We start from the raw sequence: 21,834 nt of genomic DNA, 5'->3' as shown, positions 1-21,834 counted from the left end.
CGGCTCTACCTGAGCACAATCCCGGAACCTTCGTGACGTTTGACGCCAACCTCCAACGGTGGCGCTGGTCGAGTGGTGCGCGATGGATGCTCAAGGTGCACCTAGCCTGGTACACGCGCCTTGGTGACGTCACCGCCACATCATATTTTTTTCTATCGCGGTTCAGCGGCTGCTGTAACATCCATGCCATGGCGGTGGTGAGAACGTGGAGTGAAATGAGATTGGGGGAGGCAGGGACATGCCTTGGGCTCGTAAAAGCCAGCACCTGAGTTCGCATCCACGCTTCAGCGGCCCGTGATTAAACCGCATCGGCAGTGTCCGCGAGTCGCTCGTATCAGACCCGCTCGGCCGTGAGCGCGCAAGATAAACGCGTCCCGCATTACATCCGCGTCGTCACTTATTTTGGCTTATTCCAGCTCGGAGATCGAAACACGCGCGCGCGCTCTCACGCGCGTTCGCCCATTGCGCCTCTGCAGAGCGAGGCAGCAGTCCGCCCTCGTTGTTGGCTCAAGAGGCCAAGCGAGGTAGCTTCGTGAAGAGCAATAGACGTAGATTTGAAGCTTTCGTGACTGCAAGGATTCATATTCTTAGGTTTTTTCGGTAAAGTCACGTAGGTAAAAAATTAACATTAATAAAAGTTAAATAACTTTTAGAAATTTAATTTTTTTTTCATATTCTTAGGTTTTTTCGGTAAAGTCACGTAGGTAAAAAAATAAAATTAATAAAAGTTATTTTACTTGTATTAATTTTAATTAATAAAAGTTATTTTACTTTCATTAATTTAAATTTTTTACCTACGTGACTTTACCGAAAAAACCTAAGAATATAGCAATAGACGTGATGACGCAACTGATAAGGATGCCCTCGCTCCCAAGATCAAAGACCCCTCGTCTCCTGTGCAGTGCCGGATGAAGCTAGTGCGGGGCCTGCAGCATATGTTATAAAGGGGCCTTAAATAAATAAATAAACACGTAAATATTAAAACACTAATTTTTTACTTGCATGGTAAAGTAATTGTATTTTTCGCTTGCTATACAGCCTGATAATACGACAAATCGCTAACCTTAAACACCCAGTCGTTCGTAAAAGTTGAAGGCGGTATAGTACTATAGTAATAGAGCAAGTGCAGAATCACTGAACCGGAATTGATAGCTTGAAAGCATTTAGCGCGGGGCCCTTGAAAGTGCGGGGCCCGTAGCTAAGATTAGGCTGATAAAGTGTAAGCAGGTGACCGGTTACAACGTGTCAGTGATTGTTCAAGACACTACAAAAGTAGTAGTAGAAAATAGTTTCAAATATCGGTGATATGTGGCAGGGACTCCTTGTTTATGATGTGGCTACACGCGAGCAAGGCACATGTAATTCGTTTAATACTCGGCCTCACCCCTGACACCTTCGGAAATAACATCGATTGTGTAGTGCAGTAGTGCCGGCTGGTGACCAGCAGCGGCAACTGCGGTGTACAAACAGCACACACGCCGGCGAGCATAGACACGGCTGCGTCGGCAGGGCGGAGGAACTGGGGCAAGGGTCACGGAGGGCCCCATCTGGAAGCCCTTAGAACCTCATCTTCTTGGTTCTTTTGGTAAAGTCACGTAGAATGGAAGTAATAAAATAATAAAAATAAAACTATTAAATAATTCTCACGACGTTTCGGCCACAACGCAAGCAGCCGTCCTCAGGTGGAGAGCAGGTCTGTCGAGAAGACAGAGTCTGAATGACACACCCCAGGCTTGGAGCGTCTATTTAAGCTGGGATGGAGGGGAGAAGGGCGCCTTGACAAAATAATTTGCATATCAAGAGAAATTTAGCATATTTATGGGAAATGCAGATATGCGATTAATACTACTTGTGAAATGCGTAGGAGGTTTGGCGGGACCAGGGCGGAGCCGGGCCGCGCTGGGAGCATAAAAGGGGACGAGAACGGGAGCTCAGGGCTGCCGGTTCTGGGATTGGATCTTCTCGTCGTTGCTGTCGTCTCGTCGTCATCGTCGCTGCCGACTTCGCTCGGCACTGCGCTGCGGGATCACCTGTTGGCTGTCTCCGTCAGCGCCGTCGGTGTTAGACGGCTCGTGTTGTGTTGTAGCCTAGCGACTACAGAGTGTGTGCCTCTACAAACCTCGTCTCCGAAGTCACTGACACTACAATTGCATTGGGCTTCATGCACAGCTGTGTTTTATCATCATCAGCCATGGTTAATCCACTGCTGGATGAAGGTTTCACCAATCCGACGTCCTGCGATGTATCGATCCACGCAGGCATGCAAGCTGATCTCATCGCTCCGTCTCTTCTGCAGATGCCATCTCGGACGTGTTCCATTCCTTAGCTGTATGTATGGTTGGACGTCTTTCGCACCGTACGTAGCCAACCGTGTGAATTGGAGGTGCGGGGGAAGGACAGCAAACTAAACATAATAAGCAGTTCGAAGGAAATTAGTTTTTACTCGAGATGTAAAAGTGCACAGGAAGAGCGTTCCAGACGGCCGCAAAAGTGCATCTGAAAGTGCGCGATGCGGTGACCGCCTTTGTTCGATGTTCAGCCGAGAGCCGCTGCGCGAGGATGACCGGAGCTCACGTGACGGTTCATGCTCCTTAGCTGCCACTCCGACATTAGTCGTGACCTCCGGCCATCCTTGCTAGTGGGGTGTGTTGGCCAAGGCCACTTATTGTTTCCTAACAGATGGGCTATGTTCGCTCCTCCGAGCGTTCCCCATCTGCCTATGGATGTCATTTTAATCACAAGCATGTATGTATGTATTCCGGTAAGTAGCGCGGATCTTCCATTTGGGAACACTTTTCGCACGACGTGGAACGCGCCCGGTGTCACGCGAAACGCACCCCTTATAAAGCACAACGCACCCGTTATAACACGCCTGTTATAACACGCCTGTTATAACACGCCTGTTATAACACGCCTGTTATAACACGCCTGTTATAACACGCCTGTTATAACACGCCCGTTACAACGCGTGCCGCTATAACGCAGTTTCTGAGCGGTCGACGGCCGAAACTACTTTCTTGCGTTGCACGGCTGAGCCGTACGACACAATACTCGGAATGATACAGTAACGAGGCGGCGTACCCTACGGTATCCGTCCCTGCATCTCACTGTGTGTGAGTAGTAGTACACTGTATCTCCACAAACGTTTCTCGTTACATTATTTTTGGGGGAAATCGTTTTCGCTGAACGCGGAACTTCTCAAGAACGCATCTACCTCGTTAAACGAGGACTCGCTGTGCACGCCCTCTGCGTGACGTCACGCACAAAACGAACACGCCCTTTCGTGACGTCACGCCGGAAGTGGGTCAAGGTCGGCCCTGCCCCCCCTTGCGACCGACTCCGTGTTACCGCCACCACAACTCGTTACCATCATCACCTCGTTACCATCACCTCGTTACCACCACAACTCATTACTCACCATCACCTCGTTACCACCACCACAACTCATTACCACCACCTCGTTACCATCACCTTCACCTCGTTACCACCGCCATCACCTCGTTACCATCACCTCGTTACCATCGCCTCGTTACCACCACTCATTAAACATCCGTAATTAAAGTATATCTGTTGAGAAACCTCGCTGCTGCGGTACGCGGAGTGCGCGTACACGTGTGTGTGAGTACAGTACGCGCGTGTGAGTACAGTACGCGCGTGTGAGTACAGTACGCGCGTGTGAGTACAGTACGCGCGTGTGAGTACAGTACGCGCGTGTGAGTACAGTACGCGCGTGTGAGTACAGTACGCGCGTGTGAGTACAGTACGTGCGTGTGAGTACAGTACGCGCGTGTGAGTACAGTACGCGCGTGTGAGTACAGTACGCGCGTGTGAGTACAGTACGCGCGTGTGAGTACAGTACACATGTGTGAGTACAGTACACATGTGTGAGTACAGTACACGCGTGTGGGTACAGTACGCGTGTGTGTTCACGTGTGGGGAGCGGTGGCGCTGTGGTTAGCGCATCGCGCCGCGAACCCGGCGGAGACTCGGCACTGCGCCTGGCAGCGGCTGTGTACACGTCACCGGTGGGGAGACAAAGGCGGCCGGGCGTGGTTTTGGCCACCCACCCCCTCGTGTGCCGTGCGGACCTTCATCGATGCTGCTCGCTAACAGCCACTTGCCCCTCCAGTCTGTTACAGGCTACACGGGGATCTTTGTTTTTTTTCGAGACGGAATTAATCGGAGTATAACTGAGTTTCTAGCGTGGCCAGTTCATGGACCACGAATTTAGACTTTTCATAATACATTCAACTTGTGACGCTTTGCCACACAGTATTAACTCTCTTTCGTAGAGAGAGAACCACTGAGGAGGAACCACGTAACTTTATTTTACTATGTTTCTTTTCCAGGTAAGCCCCACTGAGCTATACAGCTCGTTTTTAGAAGCGACCTGGCCACACGTGATAGTTCAATGAAGTGGCTGATGTGGAAATGTATCGCAGCCAAAACACATTGTCCTGCGGAGGGAGCTGGTAGGAACGTTGGGTTGCTCGGTCAATGGCCTGCAGGGTCAACGGCGGCGTGGTGTATTCCGCAAATATGCCCGACTGTGAGAGCGGGCACAAGCCGGCGTGAGTAGGTTAAACGTTGAGTTTTATAAGGGCACCACGGGGTGACCAGCCCCTCACCACCCAGCCCCACCCCACCCCTCCCAGCCCCTCCCCTCCCTCCCCACCCAGCCCCTCCCCACCCTCCCCACCCAGCCCCTCCCCACCCCACCTCACCCAGCCCCTCCCCACCCTCCCCACCCAGCCCCTCCCCACCCCACCCAGCCCCTTCCTGCACGACGGACACAATAATCCCCTGTGGGCTGGTGGAACCAGTGGGTTCCTACCAGTATAATCTAAGCACATGTTGATGAAATGTGGAGGGAGAAACTCGAGGACCCGGAGAAAAATCTACGTGACTCCAAATATACAGCAGCAGGTGTCAGGGTCGGGATCGAACCCACGACCTCCTGTAGACCAAGCGAGGTAGTTAACATCTCGCCACCACATGAATGGACGGCAGCAATCACACGGCGCTACCAACAATCTCCCAAAGCTCTGCGGTTCTCTATATATGAAGGTGGCTTCTGCCAATTAATGAGCGTTCACACGTGGGAGGAAACCAGAGCACCTGGAAAAATCCCACGTGTGCAAGGGGGCAACACTCTATCCCATGTAGATCGGACAGGGGAGTCCACATTTGGCTCCTCAACGCTCAGCTCTGAGTGTAAACAAGTACAAGAAGTCTGAGGGAGCAGTGGGGGAGAGGGTTTCCAGCAAGGTGCAGGCGTTGATGGCACCGCCACCGTCTTCCGTGTGTGGAGGGAGCAGGTGCGGACATGATGCCCGGAGCCCTGAGGCGCTGGGCCAGGCTGGGTGGCACCGCGCTCTCCCTGGCATTGGGCACTGGCCTCGGCACGTGGCTGGAGCGGCGGAGGCGGCGTACAGGGCACGGGAGCGCAGACGCGGACGCAGGGGCCCCGGGCACCACCGCCTCCCTCTGGGTAGGGGCCCTCGTCATGCACGTACACACACAGGGCAGCAGTGAGGCATTGTGGGTAGGGGCCCCGTCACACACACAGGGTGACAGTGAGGCATTGTGGGTAGGGGCCTCGTCACACACACAGGGCGGCAGTGGGACCTTGTAGGTAGGGGCCTCGTCACACACAGGGTGACAGTGAGGCATTGTGGGTAGGGGCCTCGTCACACACACAGGGTGACAGTGAGGCATTGTGGGTAGGGGCCTCGTCACACACACAGGGCGGCAGTGAGGCATTGTGGGTAGGGGCCTCGTCACACACACAGGGTGACAGTGAGGCATTGTGGGTAGGGGCCTCGTCACACACACAGGGCGGCAGTGAGGCATTGTGGGTAGGGGCCTCGTCACACACACAGGGTGACAGTGAGGCATTGTGGGTAGGGGCCTCGTCACACACACAGGGTGACAGTGAGGCATTGTGGGTAGGGGCCTCGTCACACACACAGGGCGGCAGTGAGGCATTGTGGGTAGGGGCCTCGTCACACACACAGGGCGGCAGTGAGGCATTGTGGGTAGGGGCCTCGTCACACACACAGGGCGGCAGTGAGGCATTGTGGGTAGGGGCCTCGTCACACACACAGGGTGACAGTGAGGGCATTGTGGGTAGGGGCCTCGTCACACACACAGGGTGACAGTGAGGCATTGTGGGTAGGGTCCCCGTCACACAGGGCGGCAGTGAGGCATTGTGGGTAGGGGCCCCGTCACACACACAGGGTGACAGTGAGGGCATTGTGGGTAGGGGCCTCGTCACACACACAGGGCGGCAGTGAGGCATTGTGGGTAGGGGCCTTGTCACACACACAGGGCGGCAGTGGGGCCTTGTGGGTAGGGGCCTCGTCACCCACAGGGCGGCAGTGGAACAATACAAAACGAGATGGTGGAAGAGCAACGAGTCAATTCATTGACTCGTGGTGGTTAGTGGGGGGGGGGGCTGAATCATTACATTGATTAATAGATACGAGGGCAGCACAATACAAATTCAAGTTTCAAGTTGATTTTGTGTAACCAGGCGATGCCTCGAGAGACCAGGATAGAGCGAAAACAAAGTTTGGCGACGAGTCAAGTTTTCACGTGTGACCAGGCATGCCAATTTGTCGCTGTCGTCAGCGACGCGACTGGCGCGGCCTTGCGGAGTGATCCCCGCGCACGTTGAACAATTGGGTGTGGACGCTTTTCGCCGACAGCTGCAGGCAGCATTATCAGGCAGCAGGCAGAATTGTGGCACGTTTTTATATCACGTGACGGCTTTGTGCTGAATCAGAAAATGTATTGAGACTGCAGGAGGAATCCGATGAGCTGTGAAGCTCTTTTGCACAGATGCCGGGTGGAGGAGGGTGTACGACACACACTTTACTTTCGCGAAACTCACCCAAATATTGCTCACGAAAGCGAGCGTGTTTAAAGTCCAGCAACGAAGCAGACAGAAATCAGAACATAAATCGAAGATATTGCACCAACGAAATTGAAATATTTACTACATTTTCTGTTGGCACAAGTCGGCTTGGAAAAATTATTCTTAGCACGATCACAACATGAAGTTACAGAAACGTGAAATATACAGAGGCAGGCTATTGTACTGATCTGTAAATAGACGAGATGATATGTCAAGTACCATGTAGAGCAACATAGAGAATTTGTGAAAACAAAGATCCCCGTGTAGCCTTGGACTGGCTTTTGGGGCAAGTGCTGTTAGCGGGCACCTATATAGGCTGGCACAGCACACGAGGGGGTGGGTGGCCAGCACCACGCCCGGCCGCCTTTGTCTTCCCAGTGCTGATGTTTACACACTGCACAAGATACTCATGTAATAGGGGAGGCCCAGGACCGGTTCAGATATTCGACACTGAGCCGGTCGCGGATGGAAATCGAACTCGGGTCGCTGGGGGGTGAGTGATGCTAACCTCTGCGCCACCGCTCACGTGTGTTTCTCCATGGCCGTGCGACCCCTAGGATGACCTCTGGCAGTGCCCGGTGCTGCCCGTGCCCAGCGTTCACGCGGCAACCATTGGCGTTGGTGGTGGGCAGCTGACGAGCCGGTGAGGCGACGAACGATGTTATTATCCATCGTGATGATGATCGCGCTTGGTCACCCAGAGAAGCCTCGTCAAGTCTCAAGACACTTTTTCGGGAGGCTTCTGCCAAATTTTAGCAGTAAGGGGGCGACGTGTTGAACTTTCTTCCCACCATACGTAGCCAACCGTGCCTAATCGGAGTTACCACTGTATTATCCCAATTGAGAAATTCGCAGTGCGGTTTCTGCAGAGTTGGGATGTTGTTTGGCCAATGCCGGCCACATTGTGTGCTGTTGTTTTTAGCTACGAAAGGAAACCCGGAGAACCCGGAGGAATCCCGTGCAGAACAACAGGGGGAGAAGCTACAGACGCCACACAGAGAGGCACCCGAGTCAGGAATCAAACCCAGGCGGGCTGCTTGTGCTGCGAGGCGCGCGAGCGTCGCCGCTGCGGCGAGCGGGCAGCGTGGGCAGCGTGGGGTCGTCGTGTGGAGCCCTGTTGTATATGTTGGGTATGAAAATTTGTTATGTTGTATGCGTGCGTGGGTGAAATTATTATGTTGTATATGTGGGTTATGAATATTCAGTGGAAATAATAATAATTAAATGAAATTTGGCCAAATGTGTAATTATCCGGAAATATGTTAATTTATGTAATTACGCACATTTTAATTATGCCAATTCGAGAGGTAATCGTATTAATTATGCGAGTGGGTGTAATTATGATAACGCAAGTCGTTATGATAACCAGACCCCGGTTCACCCCGTTATCGCTTTAACATTTACTGAGTATGTATTAGTGTGTTTATTAAGGTCACCAAGTTCAAATCTCAACGCAGAAGCAGATCTTATGCATAGATTTCAGGAAAGAATCACACAACCACTTCTGTATTGATCAATTTATTACTAATTCAACCTTAACTATGATATAGTATGCGAACTCTCAATCCCGGAACGTCAATACGGCATCAATACAGTATCATCAACGATTGTCTGATTTCACTTTGACAACGGCACATGGATCCCGCATAACGCGATGGTTGTTAGTGAGAGAGAGAGTCGTTAAAACATGCAAATACTATGCTAAGAAAACCTTAACGTTAATGAATGATTATACTCAATATTGTTCACGCAGTACCGCACTCCTTATTGATCATACGCAACCCTTATCACGTTGTTAACACCTTGGGTCACGGAACAGTTGAATATTCTGTAGAGGATGCGAGTACGTGCGGCGATTATGACTGAAAGATACTTGAAAGATTATACGGCGATAAAAAAAAAACACAATCAGAAACAGTTATTATTCTTAAAGGCACCAATCTCAACAGATACATCGGCAGGTTATCTGACAACAGAACGGCTCGGAGTAAGGGCCTGCGACGGTGCTCCTTTTCCGAAGCTCGTTATCTTATACCAAGTTTACTAATTGGGGACCAGATCACCTGATAAGGGTCCGGTGGGCCACCACTCCCCACGTGAGCGTGGCTCGGCGGAAGGAGGTGCCAAGAATCAGTTCGTATTGATGGATCTGTTGGGAATTTATGCGATTAAGAGTACAGCCCACTAAATATTAAAGATAAAAATTAAGAATACTCTTATAAACGACGGAGGGCCATCACTCGGTCTCGTTGCGATGCTTTCCAGCCACGGATGGCTTATGGGTTCGAGTGTTTTTGAGTGGTAAGAGTTGTCTTGAATAGTCAGTGTTCGGAGTCGATTCTTTAGGTCAAACAGACGCCTGGTGGTCGTGTGGTGAGGGGGCGGTGCGCGTCATACGTATCAGTTGATCCCCTGTCACCGTGGCGAACTGGTTCGGATGCCCGTTGATACGCTGTCGCAGTTCGGAACCCGGTCGGTAGGTGGCGCCCACAACTCGCTCGTAGCGTGCAGCTCTGGGTTGTCCCCGATCCGCGATGCTCACCACTCCGGTGGCAGCAGAGACCCCCGGTTCGGCAGAGGTTGACGAGCTGAAGATGAGTCGAGCCGACCCGCTGGTCGCAGCTCGCTCCTGAGTCGACCCTCCCGGTCGAGCTCGCTCCTGGGTCGACCCGCTGGTCGCCCTCGCTCCTGAGTCGACCCTCTGGTCGCACTCCTGAGTGGACCCACTGGTCGCACTCCTCCTGAGCCGACTCTCCCGGTCGCGCTCCTGAGTGGACCCTCTCGTCGCACTCGTTCCTGAGTCGACCCTCCCGGTCGAGCTTCTGAGTGGACCCTCCCGTCGCACTGGTTCCAATGCTCAGGATCCTTTACTTTATGCCGAAAAATCCCCCTGGATCCCGCCCACAAGGCGGGGCTTCTTTTCGATTTTTGCTATGTCAGGATCTGTCCGTAGGCAGGTGTGTCCATGTGTCTGTCCGTATGTCCGTGTGTCCTTGTGTGCATCACTGACGGTATATTCGTTGTCACACTCCCTCCATAAAACCCACGAGCAAACAATCAGATGTTACAAATTGCCTCGAAGTCGTCTCTCTGTCTGGGTGCAATATTATCTCTTGTCTGGCCTTCTTCATGACCCAAAACACAGACGTTACAAATCGTCTCATAGGCGTCTTTGTTCGTGTTGCAGAACCTGGAGGGAGGGGCAACACTCTCTCCGACCCGGCGCACAAAGAAATGGTTAAAAAGTTTTAAGTTAACATTTGTCCCTTACTATTTCACAGTTATGATTCTGTATGTAACCTAAGGTCTGTCGTTTCCCATCGTGGTGCCCGACCCAAGTGTAGGTGTTTCCACGAGCGTACACACACTCCTATCCCGCGCTGCGGGGATACAAAGACGGCCGGGATCTCCCTTTCTCTCCGACCCTGGGTTTAACATCGTTTTTTTTTTATTATGTATTATATTCGACCTGGTTGTGATTCATCCCGTTATCCTGGCTTTTCCATAAGTTTTACTTTTGTCTTTCATGCATATACTTATTACTATAAATTTATTTCCGATATCTTAGGTTAAGGGGTAAGTTTCTTGATCCTAGGAATTCGTATTCCTTGGTGCCTGGATGGTTATATAAGCGGAATATAGTTTATGGTGAATAGAGTTAACATTGATGTTATGTGCGATACTATGTATTGTGATGTCTTTAACTTAACTTGTTTGTCAGGGCTTTACTGACACGAAGTTGCATTCATAGCCCGCAGTCTTTGCCCCACCCTATCTCTGCTCGCCGTTGTTGTTGCCTGCCGTTAATTCAAGGCCTCATTAATTTCCGTCACTCCTGAGTAGGTGAGGGCGGTTGAACCTTGGAGTCAGTTCTGGTTTTTGTCTGCCTGCTTCTTCTTGTGTCCCCTGACCCCGGGAGTTATTATTCTACTTTATGGCCTGTCGAAGCCCCACTCGCTGTTGCTGGGCTGGTGTTGTTCCCGGCTTTTGCTTACGTTTGCAGTTCGCCGTGCTCTTGATTTCCTTCCCTCTTCAACCTTATATTGACTATTCGCTCCTGTCTGGGTGCGATTCAATTTTGACTTAGGAAGGTTCTGATTGTCATATGCTTCGGGTCGAATTGTATAGAAAGTATTGAAGTATGGAAATAACATTTCATATTGACTTAATAATGGTGATGGTTCAGTAGGCGTAACTTGTGGCCTGGTTTAATTGGAGTGGGTGTGAATATCGATAACTTTAGCCTACCCTGTTGTTAAATTCCGACTTTAACGTTACTTTAATAGCAATACAGAATAATTGAGCTTTTTGTCTTAACTAGGCGAATGCGAACTTCTGGTGACCCCGCAGCCTTGTTGTTCAGCTGGGTCTGCCTCCTTGAGAGATATACACCACTCTTATTCTCGTCTCACTGTGGTCATCCAACCTTCTGCTCTGGGAGTGTTATTCTTACTTTCAGGTCAAAGGCCCCCTCACGTTCAGACGTGCAGGGTTGTTTACATCAGCTCCCCCCCTGTGCACGTGTTCTAACTAGCTCGGAATCCCTGAACACACAATCAGTGATGATTCCTGGCTTTCTGTGGTTGTGATTTAGACAAAGGCGCCTCTGTTTCTTCCATTGCCTTTGAGTCGACACTGCCCTATTATTTGCCCATGTGCTGAGGTCATAGAATTCGTTTTGACTTCAGTAATATTAACATTCAGTATTGGATTAGCAAATGGGCAATGGTTCATTTATGTAGCTCGCAGCCTGGTCTCCAATTTGAGCGAGCGCGAGGATCGGTAATTTAGCCTACTCTGTTGTTGAATTTCGAATCTTGACGTTACTTTAAAACCATGCAGGATGGTTGGGCTTTTTGCCTTAACTATGTCTGGCTGACACTCCCACTGTCTCTGCCGCCTGCACGGGTGACATGTGCCCGTTCATCAGGCCTTATCTTTCCTTGAAGCAAGGTTGCAAATTCTGCCATCCTAGCCCTCCTCCAGTTCATTACTTAACAACACCTGGTGTTTTGCAGTTTGCTGCGCTTGGTGTGTTTCAATCATTAAAAAACAAGTAAAAAGATAATATATAAAAAAAATCATCAAATATTATTAATCTCAATTTTGGAAGAAGGTTAGTATACAACATTCCGCCCTTTTAAAAATGACCAGTGGTCAAATGGCCACGGGTTATTTTTAAAAAAATGTATACCCTTCTTCCATCATGAACCATCGATTGTCCTCAAGTTTTGCTGCTATTCCTGTCTTTGTGATTTTTAGCTGATATACGACTGGGGACATTTTGTCAACAACCTCGTGTGGTCCTGTCCAGGAAGGCAGGAATTTCCTGCACTTCTGTTTCCTTTTCTCGTAATTGAGGTACCACACCTGGTCTCCTAGCTGGTATTCTGCGTGGCTGGCTTTTTGGTCATAGTATGCTTTGCTCCCCTGAGCCTCTACTTGCAACTGGTCCCTGACCATAGCGAATGTGCTCTGTAGGTGACTATTGAGTCCCGTCAGGTATTCAGTTGGCGTCATTGCCGTCGGGGTCTCGTCCTCCGCTGGGACATATAACAGGTGTACTGGGAGGGTCATTAGCCTCCCTGTCATGATCTCGAAGGGTGTCCTGCCTGTAGCTCGGTTGGGTGTGGCTCGCATGGCCATCAAGACTAGGGGTAGTTTCGTATCCCAGTCGCGGCCCGTGGTAGACACATATTTCTTTAGGAGGCTCACGATGGTCCTGTTGGCTCTTTCCACCTGTCCTGAGGATTGTGGATGGTATGCGACATGTAATTGTCTTTTTACTCCCAACATCTTCCACACTTCTGTGATGACCTCGGCTGTGAAGTGGCTTCCTTTGTCTGAATCGATCGTTGACGGTAGGCCCCATCTACTGAATATTTGGTTGATCAGTAGGATAGCGGTCGTTTCCGCGGTGTTGTTGGGTGCTGGTAAACACTCTGTCCATTTAGAGAATGCGCAGGTCACAGTTAGCATGTACTTGTTCCCTTTGGTTGATCGGTTGACAGGTCCTATCCAGTCGATTTGTAGGTTGGACCAGGGATAATCTGCTCCCCTCCTCTGTAGGGGTGCCCTATGCTGTGAGGTCGTTGGCTGGTACTTACAACACACGAGACAGTTGGACACATGTTTGTGTATGTCTTCCCCCATTTTTGGCCAATAGGCCACCTGTCGCAGCATCTGTCCCGTATTCACCTCGCATCGGTGGCCGCTGCACGGTTCATTGTGGGCGTGTTGTAACATTATTTCTCGATATTGAGAGGGGACTACCCATCTAGGTCGACCGTCTTTTTCGTTTGTGTATACCAGTAGCCCTTTTCGCATTGAGAACCTTTTGATTTGGCTATGCATGATCTCGAGCTCTTTGTTGTCATTCAAGTTGTCAGTAGTGATTGGTTTTCCTGCTGGATCTTGGATATGATCGGCGAGTGTCTTTAGTGTTTCGTCCTCTTGTTGCATTCTGATCAGGTCTTCGGAAGGCTGGGCACTGTTCAATTGGGCTCTGGTTCCAGCTTCTGCCGGGTTCTTCCCACTTCTTGTGACCAGTCTTATCACGGCGATGTCTTGGTTCGTCGACTCTTGTTGTCCGTCTCTGTCGGTTTGGTCTTCTAGCTTCCACGGGGTGCCTTCCAGGCTTCCCACTTTTGCTATAGCATCTGCTTGGTCGTTCCCAGTTTTCTCTTGACCAGGTATCTTGGAGTGTCCTTTGACTTTCTTCCAAAATATCTTCATATCCTTGTTCTGAACCATCTTATCTATGGCCTCGAATAGTTCTCGATGGCGAATTGGTTTATTACTATGGTTCTTCATCTCGTTTTTTTTCCATATGGGTAGGTGGTGCAGGAAGCTGTGCTGTACGTAGTTGGAATCAGTGCACACCACCATGGTCCGTATTTGGTTATTGGATGCCATTCGGACAGCGATGTGTACCCCGACCAACTCTGCATACTGGTTTGACTTCGGTCCCAGCTGAAATCCCTCTTGAATCCCTGCGAGTGGGCCAGTTTCCCAAATGACTCCTGACCCAGCGTGAAGCTTGTTCGCCTTCATCTTGGAGCATCCATCGATGTATACCACTGGTAGGTCGGCACATGTCTCCTTCCTGAAGGGCAGGTACCTGTTGTCCTCCGGAGGTATCTTTTCGTCCTCTGCTTCTATGCTGTCAAAGGTACAATCATGTAAATCGGCAAGACCTTGGGCCATTGGACTTTTCTTGTTTTTTGCATATTTCACTGTGATTGGTAGGCCTTGGAGTGTCAGTGCCCAGCTGGCTATTCGGCTGCTGGTTACGCGGCCCTCTCGAATCTTCTTACTGTTGAGGTATGCCATGGATTCATGATTCGTTTCCAGGATGATCCTCTCTCCGTTCAACAAGTTCCGAAAATGTTGTATGGCCCAGATGTTTCCAAATATCGCCTTCTCACACTCGGAGAACTTCATCTCCACTCCCCGGAGGGCTTTGCTGGCATAGGCAATAACTCGTTTCTCTGCTTCCTGCCTCTGGTACAGTACCGAGCTGATACTATGATCTGAGTATGCGGTCTCCAGGTAGTATTCTTTCCCTTTCTCTGGGTATGCTAGGCAGGATGCCTCTGTGATCTGTCGTTTTAATTCTTTTTCTGCGGCTTCCTGTTCCTGTCCCCACTCCCATGGTTCGTCTTTTTGCAGTAGTTTAACTAAGGGTCGAACGATTCCTGCGTAGTCGTCCACGAACTGTCGAAGGTAGTTGCAAATCCCTAAGAAGCTCCGAAGGGTCGTGACTGTGGTGGGCGATTTGAGTGCAAGGAGGGCTTCAAGTCTTTTGGTCTGGGGTAACATTCCCTCAGTGCCGACCTGGAGCCCGAGGTAGTCCACCCTTTTGCGTGCCCACTGTCCCTTTTGTATTGAAATCTTTGCGCCTGCTTCCTTTAACTGCTCGAGGGTATGCTGGAGGCTCTCGAGGTGTTCTTCCCATGAGGAGTCCTTGACTAGTATGTCGTCGACGTAGACGATGGTGCCTCGCTCTTTTGCGTCGCCCATCGCCTTGTGGAGGAATATGTTGAAGTCTGCGGGTGAGTTCGAGTATCCGAACGGGCAGCGATTCCAAGTATACTGTATTCCGTCGAAGGTGAAGGCCAACTTGTATTGATCGGTTTCTTTTACTGGCATGGTCCAGAAGCCATTTGCTAGGTCCATTGTGGTGAGTACCTTTGCGCCTTTTATTTGGTTGAGACCGTGGTCGATTTCTGCCATTGGCCATCGAGATAGGGGAACTGTTTTATTGAGTTGTCGGTAGTCGATCGTGAGTCTCCATTTTCCCGTGGGTTTTAGTACTGGCCAAATGGGTGAGTTGTAGGTCGAGTTGCATTCCCGGATTATGTTCTTTTTGAGTAGGTTCTCTAGGGTTTCTTGGATCGATTCATAGGCGGCCAGTGGAATCTTGTATTGCTTCACGTATACCGCTGGTGCTCCCTCCAGTGTGGGAATGGATACCACATGTAGGTCGGTTTTGCCACAATCATAGGAGTCTTTGGAGAACAGGGAGTTGTATTTTTGGAGCAGTTGTCGTAGCTCGTCTCGTTGAGTGTCGCTCTCTAGGGCGTCTGCTGCTTCAATTTGTTGTTCTATTTGTTCTTCTATTGTAAGGACTCCTTTCTCTTGGTTTGGATCTAGGGCCTTCGTGGTTTCGGGCGGCTCGGTTGAAAGTTCCTTTTGCGTTACTATCGGTTGAGTTGCCTTGGCTTCATCCGAGGGTAATACGCTCTTGCCCTTGTGTTCTCCTTCATCAGTTTGCAGTTCGTCGGTTTGGCCTCCAGGGGGCGGTATATACTCTATGAGGGGACGGTCATTTGGTGATACTGACTCTAAGTCGGCTTCCTTTCGGTCTTCTCTCAGTCTGTTAGTCATTAGCTGAGTGATTCGAATTCCTGCGGGGAGCTCGTCTTCGTTCCTGATTGTCGTTGATAGGTCGTCGAGCTCCTGTGTTATCACTTGGATTCCCGTGGAGTCTCTCATAACGTCTTCATCTTCTGAGTCCCTTTGTTGCTCCGGCATTGACTGTGCCCAAATTTGTCGGGATTCAAGGTTCATAATGGGTTTCAGGCGATTCAGTAGTTCGATCCCAATAATCAGTTCTTTTCCTGGGTATTGTACGACATATAGGGGATGGTTCATGTTGATTTTGTTGAACGTCAACTTCGTCATAACTTTGCCCAATGGTCGTATGTGGGTCCCTTCACATCCTGAGTAGGTAAGTTTACTTGGCATCACTTGTAGTGTTTCATTCTTCCTCTGGAGGGCAGTCTGGAGTTCGTCAAATAATTCTCTGGATATCATGGATATTTCTGCTCCAGTATCACAAAGGCCTTGGCTGGTCAGGGTGTCTTGCAGTATTACTTCCACGTGGACTCGTCCGACTGGTCCTACGGGAATCAATTCCCCCAGATGGTACCCTTTTCCCTCTGGTACCACTTCGGTGATTGCTTCGAGGCTTCTTGTCTTCTCTACGTTCACTTGGGCTACCTTTGCTCTGGGTGTGTCCTCCTCCTGTGTGGGTATAGTTGGTATTCTTCCCTTCGCTACTTGCATGGAAGTCTTCATACTCCCTAGGAGCTCTTTTTCCATCCTAATGTGGTGAGCATATCGATTCCTGTTAGCTAACGGTGGTCTATGCTCTATTGCTGGTGGAGGCGGCAGTAGGGGACGATATGGTGACTGGTTTGGTGGGCGTCGGCCTCCGCGGGGTAGGTGTGGCCCGTCACTCTCTCTTCCTCCTCCATAATTCCAGCCTCCGCCCTCTTCTGAATTCCATGGTGGTGGCGGCTGTGGGTGCCAAGTTCCTCTGGCCTCGTTCCTCCCCCCACGTGGAACGTTATTCAGCGTGTTGTGGACGGGTGTCGATTCTATTGGGTTAGGCGCCCTCTCCTGGGGGAATTCATGTCCACCCCGTGTGGCGCTAATATTATTCCTTGGAGATTCGCTTCCCTCCAGATCGAGGCATTCTTTATCTCTGGTGACGATGTGGGTTTTGGCTATGCCAGTGGTTTTCCGTCCGTTCACCCAGGCCGTGTGGGCCTTGCTTTCAATCTGGCGTAGGGAGGCAGTCTCGGGGTCCAACATCATTCCTACTATTCTCACTATTTCAGGTCTCAATGATTGGAAGAACATCACTTTTAAGACTGTCTTATCTCCCTGGGCATTGTCCACGTCCCCTGCGTAATATGCTTTCTTAAGGCGTAGGAGATAATCTCGTGGGTCTTCGTCTACACGCTGGGTCATCAACTTTGCCGCGTTCAATCCTTCGGATAGTGTGGAGTATTCCCCAAATCTCTTAACTACTGCTCGGCTCAATTGTTTAAAGTCACTCTTCACCCTATTTGGCAGGGAGGCTACCCATGGTCTGGCGGGTTCATGTAGGCTCCTTGATAATAGACATGCCTTTTCTGTTGATTTACCCAAACCCCGGATCTTAGCCTCCTGTTCTACTGTAGCTATGTGAGTGTGGATATCCCTGTTCTTGTTATGTGGATCGAAATAGGGAATTCTCACGAGTGCTTTGTCCATTAGTTTTAGTGTCTTACTGTTAAAAGTGTGTTGTTCGTCATCAGTGGTGTCGGTTCCTGAGGAGTGCTCCCTTGAGCTACCCTTGTCTCCACTATCACTGTTGTCATGTGTCCCGTGTCTGTGTCGTGATCTCCCTCTGTCCGAGGATTCATATCTGTCCCGTTGCTTGTGTCTCTTGTTTTCCTTATGTGGGTCTTGTGATTCGTGCTTGTGGGTTGGTGTGCGTGATCTCCTTGAGCGGTGTCTATGTGGTGAGTGTTTTTGTCCTCGACCTTCATGCTGCCTACTACGTGAGTGGTGCCTGCTAGGTGAGGTGTTGAATTTATGTTTGTCTCGTGCTTCATGGTTATCGGGATTCCTGTCTCTGTGATTTTTGGTGCGGGTGGTTTTGCGTGGGTGATTTTTACATGTCATGCGTCCCTCTGGTGAGCTCTCTCTGGTACCCATGTCGTGTTGGTCATTGTCAGAGGAGTCAGTGTCAGATGAGCCGTCACCATCACGGTGGCTCTGCTTAACATAACTTTTGTAGTGCCTTTTGCACCTGTTACGTGGGTCAACTTGGCTCGGTGATTTCTGCTTATCCCATGGCTCATGCTTGTGTGATGTGCGTCTCTCTGGTGAGCTCCTGTTACCCGTGTCGTGTTGGTCATTGTCAGAGGAGTCAGTGTCAGATGAGCCGTCACCATCACGGTGGCTCTGCTTAACATAACTTTTGTAGTGCCTTTTGCACCTGTTACGTGGGTCAACTTGGCTCGGTGATTTCTGCTTATCCCATGGCTCATGCTTGTGTGATGTGCGTCTCTCTGGTGAGCTCCTGTTACGTGTGTCGTGTTGGTCGTGTTTGTGCGAGGTGCGTTTCTCTGGTGAGCTGTCTCTGTCATCTGCATCATGTCGGTCATACTTGCGTAGCGTGCGTCTGCCTGGTGTGCTGTTTATGTCATGTTTCCCGTCTTGCACCAGCTCCGCCCTTTCCCGCTCTATCATTACAGTGTATCCTGATGACTTAGGGTTAATTATTTGTCTCTCTCTAACGTTGGGGTGGTCGGCCTCATGTTTTCCCGTTTGTATTATTATTTCCTCTTCTCTCTCCTCGATTTGCGAGGGTGTTACTTTATCAAAATTGCTTTGCATAGTAGCCATACTCATTGTGGGATCTGGCCCTGGGCTACGTCCCCGTGGCTCGGAGTGTGGTAAATTGTTACTCCCGTATGTGTTCTGTGTATCAACGTCTGGGTGTTTCACTGGTGCATTTAGTGCGGATTCTTTCTCTCTCACGAGGGCGTGCAGACGCTCTACCTGCACCATTAAGGACAGTTTCTCTTGTCTCTCCCTTTCAAATTTTTCCTCATTCCATAATCTTTCTCTGTCTGTCTGTGCGAGGAGATACGAGTCTACCCTCGCTATTTCTGCAATTTTTACGTCACGTTTGGCTTTGCCACATTTCATCACGTCCTTAAGTAGTTTCCTTCTATGGGCCTTAACATCTTCTGTATGGCTCCCCTCCCATATATCTCTCTGCTCCGTCTGCTGGCTAGCAGTCCGTCCAGTACGTTTTAACACAAATTCCCGATATTGTTTTTCCATAGATTCCATCTCCTCCTCAGAGGTCCACTCTGTATCAGTGTTATGCGTTGGTGTGTCAAACTCAGAATGTTGTGGATCCTGTGCCATCTCTATTATGTAGTGTGGTTAATAGACTAAGAGTGTATCTTAATTCTAACATCTCATGTGCGTCGTGAGTTACTCTAGAATTCCCCTTCAGAGCACATATAAACAATTGTATCACAGGATGCGTCAGTTCAACTCGAGCAAATAATCTCAGCCCAGCTGTCTTTGTTATACTCTGCTACTCTGGTATCTCCCTTCAGAGCGCGTTTTGTTTGTATACCCCCGTTTACAATCACAAGGCAACGTTAGTTCACAACACTTTGATTAACACATCAGTGATTCGTTCCTGAATTCATGCATAACTGTCTGCGAGAGATCCCGGAAGACGAGCCCCCATTATGTTGTATATGTTGGGTATGAAAATTTGTTATGTTGTATGCGTGCGTGGGTGAAATTATTATGTTGTATATGTGGGTTATGAATATTCAGTGGAAATAATAATAATTAAATGAAATTTGGCCAAATGTGTAATTATCCGGAAATATGTTAATTTATGTAATTACGCACATTTTAATTATGCCAATTCGAGAGGTAATCGTATTAATTATGCGAGTGGGTGTAATTATGATAACGCAAGTCGTTATGATAACCAGACCCCGGTTCACCCCGTTATCGCTTTAACATTTACTGAGTATGTATTAGTGTGTTTATTAAGGTCACCAAGTTCAAATCTCAACGCAGAAGCAGATCTTATGCATAGATTTCAGGAAAGAATCACACAACCACTTCTGTATTGATCAATTTATTACTAATTCAACCTTAACTATGATATAGTATGCGAACTCTCAATCCCGGAACGTCAATACGGCATCAATACAGTATCATCAACGATTGTCTGATTTCACTTTGACAACGGCACATGGATCCCGCATAACGCGATGGTTGTTAGTGAGAGAGAGAGTCGTTAAAACATGCAAATACTATGCTAAGAAAACCTTAACGTTAATGAATGATTATACTCAATATTGTTCACGCAGTACCGCACTCCTTATTGATCATACGCAACCCTTATCACGTTGTTAACACCTTGGGTCACGGAACAGTTGAATATTCTGTAGAGGATGCGAGTACGTGCGGCGATTATGACTGAAAGATACTTGAAAGATTATACGGCGATAAAAAAAAAACACAATCAGAAACAGTTATTATTCTTAAAGGCACCAATCTCAACAGATACATCGGCAGGTTATCTGACAACAGAACGGCTCGGAGTAAGGGCCTGCGACGGTGCTCCTTTTCCGAAGCTCGTTATCTTATACCAAGTTTACTAATTGGGGACCAGATCACCTGATAAGGGTCCGGTGGGCCACCACTCCCCACGTGAGCGTGGCTCGGCGGAAGGAGGTGCCAAGAATCAGTTCGTATTGATGGATCTGTTGGGAATTTATGCGATTAAGAGTACAGCCCACTAAATATTAAAGATAAAAATTAAGAATACTCTTATAAACGACGGAGGGCCATCACTCGGTCTCGTTGCGATGCTTTCCAGCCACGGATGGCTTATGGGTTCGAGTGTTTTTGAGTGGTAAGAGTTGTCTTGAATAGTCAGTGTTCGGAGTCGATTCTTTAGGTCAAACAGACGCCTGGTGGTCGTGTGGTGAGGGGGCGGTGCGCGTCATACGTATCAGTTGATCCCCTGTCACCGTGGCGAACTGGTTCGGATGCCTGTTGATACGCTGTCGCAGTTCGGAACCCGGTCGGTAGGTGGCGCCCACAACTCGCTCGTAGCGTGCAGCTCTGGGTTGTCCCCGATCCGCGATGCTCACCACTCCGGTGGCAGCAGAGACCCCCGGTTCGGCAGAGGTTGACGAGCTGAAGATGAGTCGAGCCGACCCGCTGGTCGCAGCTCGCTCCTGAGTCGACCCTCCCGGTCGAGCTCGCTCCTGGGTCGACCCGCTGGTCGCCCTCGCTCCTGAGTCGACCCTCTGGTCGCACTCCTGAGTGGACCCACTGGTCGCACTCCTCCTGAGCCGACTCTCCCGGTCGCGCTCCTGAGTGGACCCTCTCGTCGCACTCGTTCCTGAGTCGACCCTCCCGGTCGAGCTTCTGAGTGGACCCTCCCGTCGCACTGGTTCCAATGCTCAGGATCCTTTACTTTATGCCGAAAAATCCCCCTGGATCCCGCCCACAAGGCGGGGCTTCTTTTCGATTTTTGCTATGTCAGGATCTGTCCGTAGGCAGGTGTGTCCATGTGTCTGTCCGTATGTCCGTGTGTCCTTGTGTGCATCACTGACGGTATATTCGTTGTCACACTCCCTCCATAAAACCCACGAGCAAACAATCAGATGTTACAAATTGCCTCGAAGTCGTCTCTCTGTCTGGGTGCAATATTATCTCTTGTCTGGCCTTCTTCATGACCCAAAACACAGACGTTACAAATCGTCTCATAGGCGTCTTTGTTCGTGTTGCAGAACCTGGAGGGAGGGGCAACACTCTCTCCGACCCGGCGCACAAAGAAATGGTTAAAAAGTTTTAAGTTAACATTTGTCCCTTACTATTTCACAGTTATGATTCTGTATGTAACCTAAGGTCTGTCGTTTCCCATCGTGGTGCCCGACCCAAGTGTAGGTGTTTCCCCGAGCGTACACACACTCCTATCCCGCGCTGCGGGGATACAAAGACGGCCGGGATCTCCCTTTCTCTCCGACCCTGGGTTTAACATCGTTTTTTTTTATTATGTATTATATTCGACCTGGTTGTGA

The 21,834-nt window shown here is 49.7% G+C and overlaps 1 protein-coding gene across 2 annotated transcripts in view; it reads left to right on the top strand.

Moving 5' to 3' along the window:
* The first annotated feature begins 3,314 nt into the window (after nucleotides 1-3,314).
* Nucleotides 3,315-21,834, top strand: part of ENDOG (endonuclease G) — a 28,778-nt gene continuing 10,258 nt past the window's right edge. Inside the window, exons 1-3 of one of the 2 annotated variants that reach the window (XM_061561582.1) lie at nucleotides 3,315-3,591; nucleotides 5,319-5,491; nucleotides 7,477-7,562. In XM_061561582.1, the coding sequence (XP_061417566.1) occupies nucleotides 5,327-5,491; nucleotides 7,477-7,562 (251 nt within the window). In that variant the 5' untranslated portion in view covers nucleotides 3,315-3,591; nucleotides 5,319-5,326. Of the gene's footprint in view, nucleotides 3,619-5,318; nucleotides 5,492-7,476; nucleotides 7,563-21,834 lie in introns of both variants that reach the window. The other variant, XM_061561581.1, reaches the window with a different exon arrangement.

Source organism: Lethenteron reissneri, chromosome 27 (genome assembly GCF_015708825.2).
Source record: "Lethenteron reissneri isolate LAM-NWPU_2019-01 chromosome 27, ASM1570882v1, whole genome shotgun sequence".
NCBI lineage: Eukaryota > Metazoa > Chordata > Hyperoartia > Petromyzontiformes > Petromyzontidae > Lethenteron > Lethenteron reissneri.
This window is presented reverse-complemented; position numbering and strand designations above follow the sequence as displayed.